The sequence below is a fragment of the Schistocerca piceifrons genome, chromosome 1 (assembly GCF_021461385.2).
Source record: "Schistocerca piceifrons isolate TAMUIC-IGC-003096 chromosome 1, iqSchPice1.1, whole genome shotgun sequence".
In the NCBI taxonomy this organism is placed as follows: domain Eukaryota; kingdom Metazoa; phylum Arthropoda; class Insecta; order Orthoptera; family Acrididae; genus Schistocerca; species Schistocerca piceifrons.
The window spans coordinates 1,154,653,752-1,154,676,875 of record NC_060138.1 but is presented as its reverse complement, the minus strand read 5'-3'; the positions used below and the strand labels follow the sequence as shown (position 1 = coordinate 1,154,676,875).

The window sequence follows — 23,124 nt, the reverse complement described above, 5'->3', positions numbered from 1 at the left end:
GTATTCCTGTTTGCCTGCTTCATTCACTGCATTTTTATATTTTCTCCTTTCATCAATTAAATTCAATATTTCTTCTGTTACCCAAGGATTTCTACTAGCCCTTGTCTTTTTACCTACTTGATCCTCTGCTGCCTTCACTACTTCATCCCTCAGAGCTACCCATTCGTCTTCTACTGTATTTGTTTCCCCCATTCCTGTCAATTGTTCCCTTATGCTCTCCCTGAAACTCTGTACAACCTCTAGTTTAGTCAGTTTATCCAGGTCCCATCTCCTTAAATTCCCACCTTTATGCAATTTCTTCAGTTTTAATCTACAGTTCACAACCAATAGATTGTGGTCAGAGTCCATATCTGCCCCTGGAAATGTCCTACAATTTAAAACCTGGTTCCTAAATATGTGCCTTACCATTACATAATCTATCTGATACTATCTAGTATCTCCTGGATTCTTCCATGTATATAACCTTCTTTTAGGATTCTTGAACCAAGTGTTAGTTATGATTAAGTTATGCTCTGTGCAAAATTCTACCAGACGGCTTCTTTCATTTCTTAGCCCCAATCCATATTCACCTACAATGTTTCCTTCTCTCCCTTTTCCTACTGTCGAATTCCAGTCACCCATGACTATTAAATTTTCGTCTCCCTTCACTACCTGAATAATTTCTTTTATCTCATCATACATTTCCTCAATTTCTTAGTCATCTGGAGAGCTAGTTGGCATATAAACTTGTACTACTGTAGTAGGCGTGGGCTTCGTGTCTAACTTGGCCACAGTAATGCGTTCACTATGCTGTCTGTGGTAGCTTACCTGTACTCCTATCTTTTTATTCATTATTAAACCTACTCCTGCATTACCCCTATTTGATTTTGTATTTATAACCCTGTACTCACCTGACCAGAAGTCTTGTTCCTCCTGCCACCCAACTTCACTAATCCCCACTATATCTAACTTTAACCTATCCATTTCCCTTTTTAAATTTTCTAACCTACCTGCCCGATTAAGGGACCTGACATTCCACGCTCCGATCCGTAGAACGCGTTTTCTTTCTCCTGATAACAATGTCCTCCTGAGTAGTCCCTGCCCGGAGATCCGAATGGGGGACTATTTTATCTCTGGAATATTTTACCCAAGAGGACGCCATCATCATTTAACCATACAGTAAGGCTGCATGCCCTCGGGGAAAAATTACGGCTGTAGTTTTCCCTTGCTTTCAGCCGTTCGCAGTACCAGCACAGCAAGGCCGTTTTGGTTAGTGTTACAAGGCCAGATCAGTCAATCATCCAGACTGTTGCCCCTGCAACTACTGAAAAGGCTGCTGCCCCTCTTCAGGAACCACACGTTTGTCTGTCCTCTCAACAGATACCTCTCCGTTGTGGTTGCACCTACGGTACGGCTATCTGTATCGTTGAGGCACGCAAGCCTCCCCACCAACAGCAAGGTCTATGGTTCATTGGGAAGGGGGGGGGGGGGGAGGAGAAGACAGTATTACAGCAGAAATGATAAAATATGGTGGAGAAAAACTAGTAAGGATTTTGCATGAGATTATAGTGGAAATGTGGTGGAAAGAAAATGTGCCGTAACATTGGAGTACAGCAATACTCTGCCGTATACATAAGAAACATGACAAAGCTGACTGGGAATTGTAGAGGAATTGCACTGCTCTGTATATTATATAAAGTATTAGGAAAAATCATGGCTGGGTGGTTAAGAGCATACGTAGAAGAGCATCTAGGAGGCTACCAGTGTGGTTTCAGAACTAATAGATCCACTAAAGATCATATTTTCACTATCAGACAGATCCTTGAAAAATGTTAAAACATCAATGTCTACCAGCTGTTCATTGATTTCAAACAAGCTTACAGTAGTATCCAAAGGGATCAACTTTGGAAGACAATGCAAGAGGCAGGAGTCCCTAACCAAATGACATGATTGGTTCAAATGACTTTGAGAAGAACAGTATGCAAAGTAAAGATTGAGGGCAATTTATTGAAGCCATTTGAAGTTAATCAAGGACTGAGGCAGGGTGATGTGCTCACCACTATTGTTTGTCAGCTTGGAGAGGGTAGTGCGAAAGAAACAAAGCAATGACCCTGGGAAAACTGTTTAATAGTGACTCAGGAGCTTGCATTTATGGATGATATTGATTTGTTATCCAGGAGGAAACAGAACCTGGAAAAAAACTTGAAAAAGTAGAAAGCTATGGTGCAGAGATGAGACTGACCATTAATCAAAGACCAAGTGTATGGTAACATCTAGGAAAAGATACAGTGAAGGAGAAAGAAGCATGACTTTGAACGGAAGAGAATATGACTGCCTTGAGAGCTTAAAATATCTTTGGTCACTGGTAACTGAGAATGATATGACAGAAGACATACAGGCAAGGATTGCAGCTGGCAACAGGAGCTACTTTGCACTGGTTGAAGTGTTTAAAGCAAGGAGCCTAGTAGGAATGTGAAGCTGATTGTGTATTGTACAGTAGTTAGACCTGTGGTGATGTATGATTTGGAGACCTGCACTGACACAAAATGAGTTGTTACTGAGATGGGACAGGAAGATACTTAGGAAAATCTACGGAGCCAGTGAATGATAGGGGTTTTTGGAGATCAGAAATAAGATTAGTTGTACTACTACATTGTTTGGGACATGTAGAGAGAATGAACAGCACAGTCAAGAAAGTTTTCAAAGGAAAACCTGATGTATGTTGTATAAGGGGGCAGACCAAGGACCAGATAGCTAGACAACATGGAGGAGGAATTCAGAAGGATGGGAGCTAGAAGACGGAGAGCCAAGGCAGCCAGCAGAGAAGAGTGGGCAGAGATTGTCAGGGAGGCCAAGGTCCTACAAGGGCTGTAGTGCCAAGGAGTAAATCAAAGTCAAGAATGAGTGGAAAAGGCAGAGGAATGTTAATGTTGAAAGTGGTTCCATGTGCCTTGGGAATTAGACAAAATATATCAAAAATAGTTATTTTGAAGTGCTTTGTCTATAATGTTTCCTATAGTTTGAAAAAGATTGTTGTGCAGGCTGGAGATTTTGTGTTGAACTTGGTTTTTGATACCGATAAGAGTGTGGACAGATACTGTAAGTTAATTTTTTATGATCCAGCCTCTGTATTTTTGCATGCATTTTACCACTTTTTGTAGTGAAATTCATAGTTGAGCATTTATTCTGCCTATTGGTTTCATTCAACGTCTAATTCTTCTAAATAGTTTGACACAACGAACTTTGTTTTTTCAGTTTCCATACTGTGATGGCACACATAACAAGGTCAACCAGGAAACTGGAGACAATGTGGGTCCAGTCGTCCTTAAACATAAGGAGTAAAACTAAGACTGATTGTGTAGATTGTTATCTAGGTTGGCAGGCAGCTTTCTTTTGTTTGTTCCTTCCTGCAATGTAGAATGGTATAAAAATACTGATTCCTTAACAGTGAAAGTGTCTTAAATTTCATTGGTTTAATCAATTATAACAATACCACTGGATTTTAATTGAAAATTGTTGAAGTGCCAATCTGAATTTATGCCTGAATATGTAACAATAGATGGGAACCTCAAGCAAAACATGAAATGTTACTGAATGCCTCTGCATTTGTTGTTGTTGTAGTGTTTGATTGTTTAGTAAACAGATTATTTCTTCACATTGTTGTTGATATTTAAAATGGTATCTAGAAACATTGTGGTTAAGAATTGTGTGATAGAATGTGCAAGGAAAACTGAGTTAACTACAGAGCACTTTGGTGCAGAAGGATTTGTGTTATAGGAGCTGATTGGCCAGCACTTTGCCATGCACAAATTGCATACTGTGAATAATATTAAATAAAACAAATGGGAATTCAGATAAGCTGTGAATCATTAATACTTTAGTTCTATTGCTCTTATGTAAAGAACTACATGAGGCAGCACTTTCAGTTCAGGAGTTCATCATCAGTTTCATATTAACGTGTTCATGTTGCCTCAGACATTGACATTGTGAACTAGAATAAAATTGCCACTGTTTCTAGCTACTTATGTAAATAGATCTCATGTGTATATTTTTAGACAAAATATTTATTAAAATTAAGATGCTTTCTCACACACATTTGTATTTGTTTGGAAATCCTCAAGTGTTGAAACACGATTCTAATAAAATTAGTAGTGTGTTTTGAATTTGTGATATCTAAGGAAACAGCTTTGTATCTATAAGAAAATATTGAGAATTGTGTGATACTTCTTGTCACATTGACCTAGGTAGTTGAAATTCATCAGGGGTAGTGTTGAGCAATGGAAGTTCCATTCCCTCCCCCTGTGATAGCATCACCATTTCTTCCCCTTCTGTCTAAAATTAGAAATTTATAGTTACATTTAACACCCCACAAGACTAAAGTTTTCATTATTTAAAATTTTTATTTTAAAATTTCTCTGTGAACAGGCATCTTCGCTCAATAGCAATGCGAACTAATAATGCCATTCACTGTAGTCTTTATCCACAGAATATAGTCAACAAAACAAAATAGTATTTTCAGATGAGAACACAATGATAAGTTGCATACAGGTAAAACAAGAAGAATAGCTGATCATTGACACTGAAATGATGTATAACACAGTACTTTAAAATTTCTTTCCTTGGTAAGTGTGTGCTAGTGAAATTCAACATGCTTAAGTTAACAGCATTTTCCACTCCCTTGCTTCTGTAAATAACTGCTTGCTTAAAGTACTAACAGTAATGTGTGTTGTGTCTTTGTTGAAAACTTTACATAGTGGATATTATTTAGCACCATACCTCTCTCCAGCCCGTTCCTTATGTCAATACATATGCATGTAGACTGGCATTCAATTCATTGTGCTATTGTGACTGGGGGACCTTGAACATGTTTCAGCTTTGCCTGACATCAGTGATGGGGCAATTGGCTAGTTTTCACAACAGATTGTTTCTTTGTTCAGTTTGTTTTTTCATTTAAATGAAACTAATCTGTTACTATGGCAGCCCTATATTAATGTTTTTACTCACACTCTGGATTTCAGTTGTTTCAGTTACTGTGAGAACAGACAGAGACAGGTGTCTCTAAATAATTTAGGAGTAAAGGAGACTTCACCAGTCAGCAGGAGTGTTGAGCATTCAGTAGGTACATGAAAAAAAGAGGGAAAACTTTACTTTGCTTACTATATTTGGCACAAGTCTGTTGGATAAGTCAGTTACACTGAATATTTGTCACTAAGTCTCTGGGTTTGAGTGATTTCACGTACATACTTTCAGCCTTCAGTTTCACATGAACTGTGACTAAGATTGGGAGATGAATAAAAAGTATTTCTTAATTGAAACGTGAACTTTTCATACTTCTGGCATTAAATGTGGGTTGGTTATTTGTAAAGGTTTAACTGCAGGTGCTATGTTTAAAATTTTTTTTTAAGTACATGAAAATTACTTCATTTAAATCTATTAAATCTCTTTCCACTGGTTTGCATGCAATGGACAGTTTCAGTAAATGCGGAGATGAAGTGAGCAGATAGCATTCAAGATACGTTTTTAAAAGGTTTCGTGATTTAATCACTTGCTTTTCAAGCATGTACTATAACTTGTTGAGTGGCCATGATTTCTTGCATACCCCACCACTGAGCATTTCAGCACTTAGATCCAGATACAAAGTTTGCTATGTAAATGCCTATTCATAAACATATCTGAAAAAATGAACTAAACGGTACTTACTGGCATTCAGTAAAAAGCAAATATTGGAACAATATCGGTGGCAATAAGTGTTATGGGTACAATCAACAATGGTGATTAAACAGTACCAAAACAATGAAATACTGCTGCTTGAAATTGGTTGCACTGGGGATTGGGCAACTCAGATTGTCACTTTTTATCATTTGAGACCTCTGACTACTTTCACTCAAATGAGTGGATAAGTAATCTGGCACGTAAAACTGCTTAACTGAATAAGTTGTTTTCATTCAGTTGTTTTCAAAACTACTTGATGTGTACCTGCACAACAAATTTTCCAGAGTGAATATTTGCATTTATTTTCAAGAATTTCTGGATTAAACTATTGTAATACATTTTTAACAAATACCATTTCCTATACATTGTTTATTTCGTGTGTGGTAAAACTGATTGAATCACATACGGTAGAGCATTCAGTTCGTAAAAATTATCATTTGTTCCAAATTGAGTGCTGTGCTTAGTGCTATTTCTGTGGTTGCTGAATGCAATACAGCAGTGGTTCCATGCAATATGGATTAAAGTCTCTGCACCAACACCTAGGTTCACACTGGGCAAATTTGGTTGCCCAGGCCTGATTTCACTATCAAGCTGCTCAAACCACTGTAGCATGATTGTGGCATTTTGCCTGCTGTCTGCTGGTATACTGCATTACCATTGCAAAGATATCAAACATGGAGGGAGGGTAATGTAGTCTACTGCTGTCATAGTGCCTTGAATTACCCTTTGAAGTCCATGTGAATGTTTGCCATAGCATAATACTGTCCTGACAGTCAGTGTTGGTGTTGCAGTGCATGTTTTGAGTAGTCACTCGCCTAGATTATGGTGAACCCAAATGTGACAGTGTTTATGATATAAAAAGAAATGATTCATTCTGCAGGTTTGGATTGCTACACAGACTTTTATAATCTTGTGTGCACTGCAATCATAATTATCTTTTTCTTGACATGGGGGTACATAGGGCTGTCTACTGTGGTGCCCCATGTTTGACAAAGGGTGCAAAATGGTGTTTCCTGAAACACTTTTGCCTGCACTAGCATTGTATTGCATCAGATCTGCCACAGTTTGTTGGCTAACCTGGTTTACAGACCAGACAACTGTAACCTCCACATTCTGTGATTAGGTATGGACATCCAAAAAACTATCACCTACCTATGGTGTCACTGTCAAAAACAAATTTCCATACATGCTCACAACAGTAAGGTGTGAACAGTTGACTAGTTTCACTGCTTGCAAGATTCCCCAAGACCCAGACCATAACAAACTGCCCTCCCTCAAAACTGCATATGCCCGTGAATTTTCTTGTTTGTGGCCTGTATTGTCAATGTAATGATTCTCCACTTCTCTGCCCTATTTACGTAGTTTTCTTGCCATATTGGTTCCCATAGTGTTACCAGGTAGTATTTGGTCTCTATGGGCAGTGATCATAAAGTTTTGGCTCATCAGTTGCCTGTTTCAAAACTACTCTCTGTATTAATGATTAGGGCACTGTGCATTTAACCCTTGTTGAAAAATACTTCAAGTACATAACTTTTAATAAAAATTAATACAGGTATTGCTATAAGTTGCTAAGTTTTAAGAGAGAAGTTATAGGGTACGGAAAAAGAACCTTCATTGAATTAAAAGAAACATAGTAAGCATATATTTAAATTGTTAGTCGGGTGTCCCCCTCTGTCCATCACCTTCTTCCCCTTCACTCGTCTGCCTCAACCCCCTATTGTCTATCTCCTCCTCCCTCTGTCTGTCCATCTGCCCCCCCCCCCCCCTCCCTCCCTCCATCTCCTCCTTGCCTCATGTCTCTTGAATTGTCATATAATGATATAATTTCGTAGGTACATTCAGTAGCATATGTGGACACTGTCTGTTGAGTGTGCTGCGAACAGTTAGTAACAAAGAAGTAATAAGTGTGAACATCATGACATCCTGCCTGATGCAGCAGTTTTGCTTCATGAACATTGCAAACATAAGTGGTGGATTTTTCCTTTCATCATGTGGGGGGAGGGGTGCCAATGAGAGAGTTTTGTAAAGGTTTCAAAATAATGTGTAAAGTTTGTTGCAGGTCACTAAGTGCTCTTTCTAAAGTAGTGGATGCAGAAAAGCTGGGCATTTGCATTGTAGGCTACACTTACTTTTTACCCCCACCTCTTTGATATCGTTCTTAACCCCACAGCTACTCTTTGTAAACAGTAAGTGATATATATGTACCAAGTTTAGCTGAAATTGGTTCAGTTGTTTCGGAGAAGAGATGGAATATACGAATATACATACATTTTTATAATGTGTATTAATAGATTTTGATGCATTAAAGCCTATAAGGCGCCATTAATTCTGCTAAAGTTACTTGCAAAAACCCCTATGAAAATCTGTAGTAGTTATGGAGATCAATTTGGCAGACAGACATAACTCAGATTCACTACATAAGTGATGACATTTGATATTTGTGGAGGAGAGAAGATTATCTCTGAAAATCAGTATGGTTCTTGAAGCACAGCATGCTTCATTTGTATCACCTTGCAAACAAGATGCAGATGAACAGGTAGATAGTGTCTCAGTAGATTTCTGTAAGCTGTTCCACTGTACATCTTCTATTACTAACAAAGACTTACTGACAAGAGAAGTCTCTCTGGTCGATGAGGGATTCAGTGTTCCAGTTGCATTTAGAAGCAGTAAATTTTCAGACTTCGGAATAAAGTTCCTGAATTTACTGCCCTCCAGGAAGCGTGTGGCACGCAAATTATTCTCAGGACTGAAACCTGGCCGAACCCTGAGATAGGAAGTTCTGAAATATTTAGTGAGGGTTGGAACATGTATTGGAAAGACAGATTAGACACCGTAGTGGGAGGTGTCTTCATTGCAGTTGACAAAAATATTGTCTACTGAGGTCGAAGTAGAGTGCGATTGTGAAGTTACCTGGACACGTTTAACAGGGCTAGGAGAAATAAAGCTAATTGTTAGGTGTTATTACAGGCCACTAGGTTCCACCGTGACAGTTATAGAATCATTCAAAGGGAGTCTACACTCTGTATCGCAGAAGTACACAGATCAAGCTATATTAGTCGGAGGCGACTTCAACCCACCTAGTATAGACTGGGATGTCTATGGATTCATTACAGGTGGTACAGACAAGCCGTTGTGTGAATTACTTCTGAACACATTATCTGAAAATTGTCTTGAGCAGCTGAATCGACAGCCAACGCGTAATGGAAATATTTTAGATCTGGTAGCCACGAACAGACCAGACCTCATCGACGGTGTCAGTGTTGAGACAAAGATTAGTGATCATGATGTCATTATGACTATGGTTACCAAAGTTAAAAAGTCGGTCAAGAAGGCCAGGAGAGTATTCTTGCTAGAAAGAGCAGATAAGCAGTTGTTAGCATCCCACTTCAGGTAAGATGGATGTGGAAGAACTATGGGCAAATTTTAAACACATTGTAAATCATGCATTGGAGAAGTATGTGCCGAAAAAGTGGGTTACGGATGGAAAAGACCCACCGTGGTTTAGCAGCACAATTCGGAGTATGCTCAAGAAGCAAGGACAGTTGCACTCGTGGTACAAGAAAGATCGGGAGAATGAGGACAGGCAAAAGTTAGTAGAGATTCGTGCTGCTATAAAAAGAGCGATGCGCGGAGCGTACAACCACTACCACCGTCATACGTTTGCAAAAAACCTTGCTGAAAACCCAAGGAAATTCTGGTCTTAAATAAAATCGGAAAATCGGTCGAAGGCTTCCATCCACTCAATCACTGATCAGTCTGGCCTGGCAATGGAAGACAGCAAAACGAAATTTTTAAATTTAGCATTTGAGAAATCTTACACGCAGGAGGATTGTACAAACATACCACCGTTTGTCTCGTACAGATTCCCATCTGGAAGACAGTGATAGACATCCCTGGGGTTGTGAAGCAGCTGAATGGGTTGAAAATAAATCGCCAGGTCCTGATGGAATTCCAATTCGGTTTTACAGAGAGTACACTACTGCATTGGCTCCTTACTTAGCTTGCGTTTATCGCGAATCTCTTGCACAACATAGTCCCGAGCGACTAGAAAAAAGCGCAGGTGACGCCTGTATATAAGAAGGGTAGAAGGACGGATCCTCAAAATTACAGACCAATATGCTTAACATTGATGTGTTGCAGGATTCTCGAACATACTCTCAATTCGAATATAATGAATTTCCTTGAGACAGAGAAGTTGCTGTCCATGCATCAGCACAGCTTTAGAAAGCATCACTCCTACGAAACGCAACTCGCCCTTTTTTCACATGATATCTTGTGAACCATGGATTAAGGGTATCAGATGGATGCCATATTCCTTGACTCCCGGAAAGTGTTTGACTTGGTGCCGCACTGCAGACTCCTAACTAAGGTACGAGCATATGGGACTGGTTCCTAAATATGTGAATGGCTCCAAGACTTCTTAAGTAATAGAATTGTCCTCGATGGTGAGTGTTCATCTGAGGTGAGGGTATCATCTAGAGTGCCCCAGGGAAGTGTGGTAGGCCCCTGTTGTTTTCTATCTACATAAATGATCTTTTGGATAGGGTGGATAGCAATGTGCGGCTGTTTGCTAATGATGCTGTGATGTACAGGAACGTGTTGTCGTTGAGTGACTGTAAGAGGATACAAGAAGACTTGGACAGGATTTGTGATTGGTGTTCAGAATGGCAGCTAACTCTAAATATAGATAAATGTAAATTAATGCAGATGAATAGGAAAAAGAATCCCATAATATTTGAATACTCCATTAGTAGTGTAGCACTTGACACAGTCACGTCAATTAAATATTTGGGTGTAACATTGCAGAGCGGTATGAAGTGGGACAAGCATGTAATGGCAGTTGTGGGGAAGGGGATAGTCGTCTTTGGTTCATTGGTAGAATTTTGGAAAGATGTGGTTAATCTGTAAAGGAGACTGCTTATAAAACACTAATACGACCTATTCTTGAGTACTGCTCGAGTGTTTGGGATCCCTATCAAGTCGGATTGAGGGAGGACATAGAAGCAATTCAGAGGCGGGCTGCTAGATTTGTTACTGGTTGGTTTGATCATCACGTGAGTGTTACGGAAATGCTTCAGGTACTCGGGTGGGAGTCTCTGGAGGAAAGGAGGCGTTCTTTTCGTAAATCGCTACTGAGGAAATTTAGAGAATCAGCATTTGAGGCTGACTGCAGTACAATTTTACTGCCGCCGACTTATATATCGTGGAAAGACCACAAAGATAAGAGAGATTAGGGCTCATAGAGAGGCATATAGGCAGTCATTTTTCCCTCGTTCTGTTTGGGAGTGGAATAGGGAGAGAAGATAAACTGCAAAATCAAATGCCAATTGAAATACATTCTTGGGGTTGGCATCATGTGCCAGGCGCTTGCCAGGAATATTGAAGCATAGGCTGACACCCTGGAGTAGATAGCTTAATAATAAAATGCATTTACATTATGAATATTCTAGTTCCTAATTTAATGTTAAAGCCACTGCAAATAGCTCTTAGTCTGTTACCCTTCTTGCATATATTTTATATTGCCGGAAGAAATGTACATCCACAGGCTGTACGTATTTCATTGTTTTTGGTGGAATGATCATATCTTCACCTGCAAATGAAACATTTGCTTTTGTCGTCCATCTGAGCTTCTATCGCAAAGGAGTAGACATTTCTGGTTGTTTGAAACATTGCCATTAATGCCATTCAGGAAAAAGGATTTTAAATTGTTTTTGACATTTTCCCAATTTTGTTAGCCTCCAAATGTACGTATGGAGTATTGTCCTGAATAGCCTTCTTAATGTATAGTGTTTTTAGCTTCCAGACCTAAAATTGTTCCCGACGACAAATAAAATTCTTTTTTTCAGTGTCCACTCACTAAAAGTACATCATCTGTTGTATAACTGAGATGCATTGTGTGCAAACTGGATCAAGGCAACTGATGATTTTTTCCCCTTGTTACAAATAATGTTGCACCACAAGTTAATTCATAATTAAATCCTCTTTGATCAGTGTTCCAAATGCAGTTTAGCTGTATGTGGAAGCTTGCAGTTCTCCGGTTCACTTCGACAAAATGGGCCCCAGACTGGTGAACATCTTTATCTTCCTTTCTCTCTGGCTGTCAGGAAAGCAGTGTCTATGGCACATTCTGTAGTCCTTGAGACATGCTGTGAAAGATACGAAACATTTAAAGCTTGCGCACCCATCGTGTTTTTCCATTGACCAAAACTTCTGCTGCCATTAATGGACACATTTTCCTTGGTGTTCGATGTGCTTTTTATAGATGGATGTCTTTTCAGTAATGAGCTTTAGGTTGGTATTTCACATGGTGTATGAAACACCATTAATATATTAAATGCAATTTTCTGAAAAAATTTTAAAATACTAACAGTATTGAATTTCTTTTCTGGTGAAAATTCATAGTTGCAAGAACTGTTGGCTCCTCTTTGAGGAGTATAGTTTTCACTGCTGTCACTAGCATTACAATCTTTTAACACTATCAATCACATTATTGTTTATAAAGCCCTTTTCTTCATCCACTATCCTATCGATGTAGCTTCAGTTAAACAGTAAAGTTAATATTTATGTTTCTGAATAAATAGATCCACCAAAAGCATTCCAAGAGTGTCATTGCCCTGTGGTATACTGTCTTCCGTTAGATAACGCCTTCTTAACTTGGAATTCACAATATTTAAAATGTACCAAATGTTAAATGCCATTCATTTTTTCACTCTCTGTAAGACAGCACTGACATGTGTACTAAACATATCAACTACTTGCTGAGGTTACTGACGCTGTGTGACGAAGCAAGCTGGGATATTTTTTGCTTCCGCTCTTGTTTCGCCATCTGCCTCCTTAAAATTCATTTGACTACCATTAACATAGGCGAGTATAATCTGCATTTTCATAAAAGAGAAAGGTTTGCTCTTAGTCTTTTAGAATATAAAAAAATTTGTGCTTGACGTATAAACAAATATGAATACTGTAATAATTGTGAACTTTTGCAAGATGAAACACTAGCAGTTGTAATGTATCTATTTGACTCTACTCGAAAACATGTTAGCCACGCCCGCCCTTAATTTCAAGGTAATTAACAGTTTTGTTAAAAGTATTGTTTGCGTAATGGTATTCATTAATTTCACAATTTAAACAAATGATTCGGCTTAACTCTTGTAGTAGAAGAAACTGTTAAAAAATCAGTTTTTCAATGTATTCAGTTAATTTAATGAGTTAAGTTTTAATTGTAATTTGTGTAAATTTAACGTCGAACAATTTGTAGTTCCAGTCCCTATTATTGTGAGGATATAAGGGCCTGGTTTTTGGTCATGAGACAGTCAGTCCACGTCAGTTTCAGATGAAACCTGTGTTAGTTAAAACAAAACTAATGCATCACTGTAACTGTGAAATAAGTGTTAAAACAATGACAGTGTCTATTCTATACGTACCCGATTATTCCGAAAGAACTGTGAATTATGTGGTTATGTTCTTTCTACTGCTCATAGATATTCAACAGTAAACTATTGTAGCAGTATGTGGATGTTCGCCTGAAAACTAGTAATGAGGCTTACTGAAAGCTAAACAATAGTGCACTGGCCATATTAATGTGTATATGGGAGGTTGTGAAAAGTGAAATTAAACGGTGAAACACAAATGTGCACCTGCTGGCTGAATCATTTACTGTAGGCAGTACTGCAATTCCACCCCTATTTTTTCAGCCGGTTCGTCGACACAGAGTACAACAAATGAAGACACAAAGGTGAACAGTCAACTTGTGTGAAACACCCCCCCCCCCTCCCCCTCTTCAGACTGCAAGTGCTGTTGTGTACAAACCAAGAGCAAAGCAATCACATGCTGTTGCAGGTATGGTGAAGAGTGTGAGATGTCTGTTTACAAATATTGTAATACAAATTCCTGCACAAGCTGACACACACCCCTTGTAAGTATCCGTACAAATATGTGATTGGCTGGAGGAATATTTGGCTAATAGAACCCAATATGATATTCAGGATGATGAACGTTCCACAGATACAAAAGTAATATGGAATGTGCGTCTGTTTTCAGTACACACAAACAATTCAACAGATAGCACCAGCAGTGCTATAGGATTGTTGGCTGACACAGCAGTTTTGTATAGGGAAGTATCATTTTTACACAATTGTGGTGAAGTTCAGAAAACATATCTACTTGATGTAATGAATGGGAACTATTCCGAAATGTGGTAAAAGTTAAATTATGTTAATACCAGGACCATTAGCAGCTGGTTACAAGATTTTTGCTGAAAATCTTGTATGTCATGTCTAAGTACTGGTGTGGTGACTCTTTTGAACTTAATATTTCTTGGTAGTGGTTTGTCATCATTAATATTACTTTTTTTTATGTCAGGATGTGGTAATTCTTAATTTTCTCTGCAAGATGATGCTGCAATTTACTGACTTCAAAATTTGTTATAAAATAGGGTTCGTATTGGAATTGTATATTTCATAGTATCTTTATCTCGCTAACTGTAATGGATTAATCAATTAATAAAGGTGATAATCTTAAAGCAAATCCTGCCCAAATCAAATGTGCACTCTTGTAGGCAAGTTAAATTCACATCAAAATTTCTTCTGCAAGCTATGAAATTTATCTTCATTAATGCTGGCATTCAAAGATGCATGTGTAAACTTTATTTCAGTTCGATGAAAAAAATGATCGCTGCACTTTGCTGCCTAATGTAGTGATCGAAAAAGTTCACAGTTTAAGCTTAGAATTAATTTCTGTCCACTGTAACTCCCTATGTCACTTCCCTTAATTCACTTAAAAAATTCAGTACTTTTTAATAATAAAACTTTTCCCTCGCAGATTTAATTACTTTCAGTTAAAGTTGAAGGTACTTCTGAAATTAGTTTTGAACACTTTCACTGTATATATTTTCACAGTTTGGTGCGCACGTTAACTAACACAGTAGACAATACGAGACAAGATGATCTGAGATAAAATGTCAAAATGAGAGCTAGACACTATCTTCCTGACTATTTATTAATAGGTTTACACAAACCAAAAGTTGAAATAACTGTAATTTCTTATGCAGAGAAGTTCTTGATACACAGCTTTCTCTTTTGAAATGTTTATTCATAAATAATTCACAATTATACAAAAATATTCATGAAATTGTTTAAAATCATGGCTTATGACCACATAAGAGTGGCTTCACTGTGTGTTTCAAAATGAATATCAGGATATCAGGGCTCTGCAGCATTTATTACATTAAACTTAGTTATAAAAAATAGCTCAAATGACACACAGTGGCTAAAAAATGTTTCTAATGAGTGAGTTTTTAATGCATAGATCAATAAATCAGTTCTGAAGGCTAGCCATGAGTTAGCAATTCCAGTGATGTCTGTGCTGAGACTCTTAAGGGGATGCTTAAAATTGTTTCCCCAGTAAAGTAAAAAGTGATGTGATTGCGATGATTAGGTAAAACCAGTATTACGGATAGATTTGTTGGAATGGTTAGAGTGCGGTGTGGCTATAAAAGAAATTAAACTGGAATCTCTGGAAGAAAGATGTAGTTGTTCTGAAGCCATGTAGGGTGAGAACTGAATTCAAAGAGAATTGTGGAGCCATAATGCTGCCACCAGTGAATTATCTCGCAAAGTAATCGTGAGAAAAACATAAGCTCAGTGCAGTGTATTTTTTCACTAGAGATATTTATTCCTAAAGTGAAATTTTGTTGTTTCTGCTGCATTTTTATAAACATTTTAAATGAAAAATTGATAGCCATGCTAGACATATTACTTTAGTCTTTCTTAATGCCATGAATATGTTATTGTACTGCAGATAGTTACAAAAAAAGCTACCAACAAAGTGGTGGCAAGAAGAAACATATATATAGTATGGAAATGCAGAAGTTTTCAGAGCTAGTTGCTACTCCCTCCAGCAGAACGACTGAAGGAAATGGAAGAGAGATGAAGGAAAAAGACCTCTAAAATTGAGGAAATGGGGAAGGTAACAGAAAAGTCATCTAGGGGAGAAGGAAAGGTGGATTGCTGGGTGCCTGCAGTGGAATAAAACATTCTCAGCATTTTTCAATAACTACTCATTTTCTTTGCTCCGTTTTATTTTTCTGTATGTCATGTTCTGACCTGTTAATAATTCCCTGGACCCCTCATCTTTCTCCCCATGTACAAGACACTTAGCCTTCTACTCTTATTCACTCTTGCATGATAATTTCAGTTCAGCATCTTGCTTATTATCCCCATCATCCACCTTTTACTGGGGTTTCCAGTTCTAGTGCAGTGCAAGCACCAGCAAGCCAACCTTCTCATCCCATCCAGTAAGTCTTCTGTGACCGAGGATTCTTGGGCGACTTTTCCATAAAATTCCCCGTTTCCTAAACCTTGCAATTCCATTTTGTTTATCCGTCCTCCATTCCCTTCAATCCTTCTGCCAGAGCGAGAACTCGAACATTTCCAAATCTTTTGTGGTTTCTCTTGCTGCCACTTCAGTAGATTTCTGTCCATTAATTAGTTTCAGTGATTACTTTCATCACTGTATTTTCTTTTCGTTTAGTTTCTGTTTCTCTTTTTCTTTCTTTCTTTTTTCTTTTACTTTCTTTTTCTTTGAAATATAGAATTGATCTACTCCAATTCTTGTGACACTGTCCAACAATAGGTATATCCACACTATCAAAAGCATGTCCTTATCTGTGAATGTTGCATATGTTGTCCTTTTCATCTCAGGTCATCTTCCAAAAATATAATAGTGCTATAGCCTGTCTGCAAATTTGAGTGAGCAGGTAATCCACACACTATCGAGCTATGCTGCAAGAAGCACCTACAAGCAAACCTTTCTGCAGTGTGCCTTCTGAATTTGTGATGATGCAGTGTGAAGTTCAGAAATTAGTGACAAATATAACTATTGCAGGGAATGTAATCAGACTGAATTTAAGTATTGTATGTTTCTTTGCAATACTTTGTGTAATGCATTAGAAAATGTTTCACTTGGTGTTCAGTGACAGCTGTGTTTTCAGTGTGATGATGCATCACCACACTTCGGAATGAATGAATGTGTGTAACTAATTACACGAAGCATTTCCAGGTAAATGGACTGGTCTTTGAGGTCCAATGTTGTGGCCTCCATATTCCCCAGACCTCAGTCCACTAAATCATTATTTGTGAGAGCACTTAAAGGAACAGGTTTATGGTACTCCACTCATGGATGTACACAACCTAGTAGCTCGCGCGCAGTCTGCTTCGGCAACGGTGGATGCAGGTGTGTGGCAAAGGGTCCAGCAAAATATGATCCAGTGGGTGGCAAAGTGTCTGCAAAGGCAAGGTTGTCACTTTAGCTGTTGAAAGTGAATGTGACTCACACACATGTACCATATCTGTCAATAATTGTAATGCATAACACGTAATCTAGTGAAAAAGTTGACCTATTGTGTTTTTGTGCTGTATCGGATACAGATTACTTTTTGTATACACAATTATTTCCCATTGACTTCATTTATGCCATGGACAAGACAGTGGTCATTTCTATCTGTAAGAAAATCGTTATGTGTTAATGTTGAATTATAACAGTAACAAAACAAAAATTTCACAAGACACTGCATTGTGGAAGTGTACATTTGATTCAGTTTCATGCTTTAACTGAAGGAAAAAAGAAGTTCAGCGTCACTGCACCGTGAAGATCGGCGAGTTTGCATATAAATTCCCCACAGCATTACCTTGTCTCGTGGAGCTCAGTGCCGATTTGTTACTTGTTCTTGGCCATGCTGTATGCAGTTACAGTGTTGCCAGAGCGTCTTTTATTTTAAAATCACATATCTATTAAACCTGTTGGTGAGACTAGGTTTAGCTACATAATTTCGTCTTCAATTGGGGTGAGAAATTAGATGCAGATCAGTAAGTGGAGCTCTTTTTTTTAATTTTATTTTTTATTCTTATTTTTCTTTTTCAATGCATGACGTAGCTGCTTTATTACAGTCATCTTGTTACTCTGTGATCATTCTTTGATCTATGTTCTAAATACTTTAAAAGGATCATAAGTACCCCAGGTGTCAACTGAATGCTGAACAAAACAAATAGGTGGTTAGACAAATACAGTTGAAGCAAATGTCCTGTCATAGGACAGAATAACTATAAAAACGATATCAATTTCGAGATGCTAAAGATGATAGCCCAGTACAAGAACACAATGTCTACTTGTCATTTATACTACATGCAATATGAATGCTTAGATTTGCACATTAGCAACCAGTGACAATATGTCTGGACCCTTTGCAGCAAAGCTGTGTCCACAGTAGCAAGAGCAGCATGAACACGCGCAACCAATTCTTCCAAATTCGTCAGCTGTGTACAATACATGTGCTCCCTCAGGTGTCCCCACAGGAAGAGATCCAGGGGATTTAGGTCAGGTGAACTCTGCGGCCATACAACTGGACCTCCATGTCTCAGCCATTTCCCTGGAAATATTCTGTCCAAATAATGTTGCACATTAATTCCAGAGTGTGGAGGTGCACCATCATGTTGGAACCATACCCTCTGCCGAATATGTAGTGCAGCGAATCAGACAGATAGTTTGAGGAATGCATGATACCTTCGTGCAGCCAACAGATAATTGGGAGTAAATATAAGAACAACTGCTGTAACTTAAGTGTTCGATGTTACAGATGGCTTCCTCACTTACGGTTAATTTGCTTACAAAGCTATCAATTTCCAGATGGTTCTGAATATCAAAGACCTGCAGACAACAAACTTCATTGTCATAGTTTATAGCCTGCAGGAGCTGCAATTTATACAATTTCACTCTTAATCATTTACAGAGGATTTTCAATACTGTTGACTGGGGGATGTTGGCTTCTGCACTAACTCGATAGGTAGACTTAATAAGAATTCATATCACGTCTCACATGAGTCCACTGTCTGTTCTGATTAGCCCAATCAGCCTGAATGTTTCGTGTCGTGCAAGTAACTATTCCCACATTTCTTGACTATGACGTAGTAAATTGGTGGTATCTTGTGAAACTTGCCAAAAGAGGCTGTGTGCACATGCGCTACTGATTGGCACCAGGAAATTTAGTGCACTAAATGCTTTGTCTATCTGGCTTGCTCCCATTTTCAGCAACTATGGCTGATGGTGGTGCCCTTGTTGGCAGCTCTCCAAACTAACTGCTGTGCCATGTTAAAAGAAAAAGCTTAGAGTGTTTGTCATTTATGTTCTATGTCATTTGTTACATTAAGTCATTTACCTTATACCAATTTTTTTAATAATTATGCAGCATATCTCATATAGGGATCATAAGAATGTCAGAAAGATTAGGGTACAGAACACCCAGAAGCATGTAAACAGGAGTTTTTCTCATTGCTCAATATTGTTTGAGATGGCGCAAAAAATAAGTAAATTGGTACAGTGCACTGTCCTACATACACTACATTATCTTGTATAGTATATACATGTAGTTCCAGTGATGAATCCTGGGCATATTACATGTTTGAATCGCAAGATGTCTCCTCAGAACTGAATAAATTCAGAGTTGACAATATAATCTGCAAAAAATGTCCCTGTGACCATGCGGCTATGTACTGCAAGATGCAATTGTCAATGTAAAACATCTTGCCTTCATCACAGTGCGCAGATAAATTTCTTGCCAAGCTTGTGTTCAGTCATATGTTTTTGTGAGATGCTTTATCAGTGTGTACTGATGGCTATTTGTACTGCCAGTGGAAATGTCGTAACAGAGATTTCTGAAATTGTTCAACTTGGAGAAATGCATGAAGTCATTTGATGCATACGTTGTAAATAGCAAAGCGGATTTATCAATGTGCAGATTTCTGTTAAGTCCAGAACATTAAATGTAGCAGTGATCTGTGAATCTTAATATGCCTAGGACAGCTAAATCAAACAGTGAAAAGTCCAGGCTGGGCTAATAACAAGGTTATGAAAAGGATATGTTGCAATATAGAGGAGATGTTGAGTCACAGACAGGCACAACGAAAAGACTGTTACACATTTTAGGTTTCGGCTAAAGCAGGCATTTTGACTGAAAGCTTAAATGTATAGCACTCTTTTCAGTGTACCAGTCTGCAAATCAGTGTCTCCACCATATGGTAAGTAGCAATCTCTCCTCCTCATAATATTGATGTTACAATGTAAGAGCTGTTATTTCAGAGTTATGTAAAACTTTCATGTATCAATTCTTTATTAGAAGAAAGAAATAAGTTATTTTCATTGGGATCAGAATAAATCACCTAGCCTTTATTAGCATTTATGGAGACATTTATTAAAGAAGCTTTGTAAGCATATTTCACAGATGGGCTTCTGAAACGAGTTGCAAATATTTAGTCGTTCCATGCAAAGTAGTCTTTCAGTTACTATGTTAACAATTTGTTTTAAATTGTACTTATCAGCAGTCACTTATTTAGTAACACAAAGAAACTTTGCATTACAGAACAATGGAGCAGTGAGTATGAATTACCAAATCGAATCTGAGTCACACGTGAAAGGAAACTTTTGAAATAGTTGAACAAAACATTTTCTTCCCATCAGGGGCAAGGCACTGATTCAATGTGAAAAATATGTAAAAATGCTACATCATACATGACACTCTTTGAGGAGGGGAGGAAACTGATAACTGAAATAGTTGCGCAAGGAGAATTTTGATTACCAAGGCTATTCGTAGCAGCCCTGAAGGAAATTTTCAGATTCTTAAACTGGGGAGAGAAATAATAAATTGTATTATTTGCTTTTGGTGCAGATACACAGAAATGGAAGAACCTGTTGTAGCAAATGTGAAAGCAGGTATGAATATAAATTATGAAAAGACTAAAATAAATCAATCAATCCATCAACATGAAAAACTGAACAAATTGATGTAATAAGTTTCTGCATGTCCACATAAGGAAATAGAGTAAAATTTGTCTGGCATCATTTTGGCGAACTAAATAGTTTTTAAATGTAGTTTCCAGTCTGTCTTTAAATCTGATCTGTGTATTGAAAGTTGTGACTTGGGGCAATGAAAGACGGACTTTTAATGTGGAAAATGTATAGAGATCATTGCTCAGTGAGTAATGAAGCAATAAATACATTTTGGTAGTTCCTAAAAGTGCTATGAATCATGTAGCAGGCAAGTGGAAGGTGTAATTATGATTGCATGAAAATTTCAATAGAGGTTGATCGAACACTTAAGTCACTGAACATATCGAAATAGACAAGGAAGCTATTTGCTACATTTCAGGACAAAAAAATTTGCTTGGTGTATTCAAATCTCTGTATTTTTCCCACAGTTTTTACCTTCTACCTCTTAGTACCAAGGAAGTTATTCCTTGTTGTCTTGGCATATGTCCTGTCATTCTGTCGCTTCTTCTTGTCAGTGTTTTCCATATTGTCAACTTAGAATGAAAACCACCTATCTCAGAAAAGTTATGAGTGATTTTCTCCTGTAACACAGTGGCCTAATAATATACAGGGTTTTTTCCTTCCTCGCTAGACTATAGAACATAGGTTGTTACCTCTCATTGGTTTACGAATAGTTGAGATATGAGGTTTTCTACCTAATAATGCATTAAAAATATTTTGGTGGTAGGTTTTTCTTCTAAGCTGACAGTATGTTCCTTTCTTCAGCAATTCTGTAGAGAATCTCCTTATTCCTTATCTTATTAGTCCATGTAATTTTCAATAGTATTCTGTAGCAACAAATCTCAAATGCTTAGATTGTTTTCTGTTCCGGTTTACCCACTGTCCGTGATACTACCATGCAGTGCTGTGCTGCAAACATACGTTCTTCCTCTTATATCCACACATTATGACCCACACAGACTTTTACAAACTGTGGTTGTCTGGACTAAAATGAGTAAACTGTTGAAGGAGATCAGTGGTTGATATAATGTGCATTTCTTTTTACTTTGATTATCTCTATCATTACCTGTTTCAGCCTACACTGACCATATTCAGATGCTGTTTGTCATGACTAGGGTTTGGTGAAAGTTCTGTTCACATATGCAGGCAGAAATTGGTAATGACTGTCACTGAATAGGGTTGTGCCAGGAGGAAAAACAAGTCAACTCCTTTGGTATTGTCCAATTTATAGGTGTTAAAGAAGTATCTCTCTCTGACACAACACTCGTTAGGTACTCTGCATAAGATTACTTTTACATATTGTTGGAAGCAATTATGCATACACTGAATCACGTCAGCCACTGTAAATTTAAGGCTTACAGCATAACTGTGCTACCTTTCTAAGAAGATCAAAATTATGGTCAACTAAAAGGAGAAAGCAGTTGACTGTGATGCATCAAAACTGCATTCAACCAAATTCAGCAACCCTTTTCAGGTTACAAACATACATTTACATTCATTAACTGCCATTAGAAGTTCAGACAGCTACAGTGCATAAGTTTGCCTCAGTTAACTGCTGATATGCTATATATTTGACCATTTTCAGTGTTTGTGTTTCGCACATGATATTTTACAGTAATGCACACTGAAAAATTTTGTACCTTTTTATTCAGCAGAAAATATTCCTTACAACCATAATGATACATTTGGTCTCCCTGTAGCTCCTTTTTTTTCTTCTCTAGTCCTTCTGGGCATGCCCTTGGCAATATCCATCACCGATGTTTGAGAACTAACAACATGCATATCACAAAATCTTCTTCAGTAGTTTTTCATTGAAGCAACTTGCATCAAATCCTAGTATCATAAGGTTCTTGATTCTTCCACTGTTACCATCATTGAACAGACGAGCATCACATTAGGAAATTTTAACAATAGTACATGAGGGAAATGCAGTCTTTGGGTGTTGCCTCTAAATGAGGTTAAGGCTTTAGTTCAGGTTTTATGTGACGCCATGTGTGCATTTCTTAAATAAATCATTATTAATTGCATCGGAAATGGGCTCACAGAATTCTACACCTTACAGATGTCTTTCTGATGGCAGGAAACAGTAAAATATCACAAACAAGGTCAGAATTGTAGAAAAGGGAACATGGCACTGCACATTGGATGAAACAAGGTGGTCTTTACAACATATGTAGCACGAATTAAATTCTGAAAAATTGCAGATGGTACTTCTAACATGCTAAGGACTATATGGTGGCAAAAAATCAGCATTTTGATCAGTTTAACACACTTCCCACAATAAGGTCAGATACATTCTGATTAACTTGTTGACTGCCGTATGGCTGCCAGCAGCCACAGCAGAGTGTAACGTCGTGCCGGGCTGGCCTGGCTTGGCGGTGGAATATACATCACTAAGCATGTAGCAGTCAGTGTTCAAATGCATGCCTTTGCATAAGGAGTCTCCTTGACCAAGGTTGCCATTTGTTGCATCACTAACGGGGAATAATTTGCATCTGAACTTTGAAGATTGCACAGTCACTGGGTCAGTTTCAGTGGCATCATGGCATTAAAAGAAAAATCGAACTGCCAGTGATGCCATTTCATAAATGCCCTGTAGACATGTGAAAATTAAGT

General features: G+C 38.0%; 1 protein-coding gene across 3 annotated transcripts in view; it reads left to right on the top strand.

The window, feature by feature from the left end:
• LOC124781173 (CDGSH iron-sulfur domain-containing protein 2 homolog) overlaps nucleotides 1-23,124 on the top strand; it is an 83,240-nt gene that overhangs the window by 38,675 nt on the left and 21,441 nt on the right. For 2 of the 3 annotated variants that reach the window (XM_047253839.1, XM_047253836.1), the window contains exon 4: nucleotides 3,235-4,070. The exons of the other annotated variant lie outside the window; for it this stretch is intronic. In XM_047253839.1, the coding sequence (XP_047109795.1) occupies nucleotides 3,235-3,321 (87 nt within the window). In that variant the 3' untranslated portion in view covers nucleotides 3,322-4,070. Of the gene's footprint in view, nucleotides 1-3,234; nucleotides 4,071-23,124 lie in introns of those variants that run through there. 3 annotated transcript variants of the gene reach the window in all.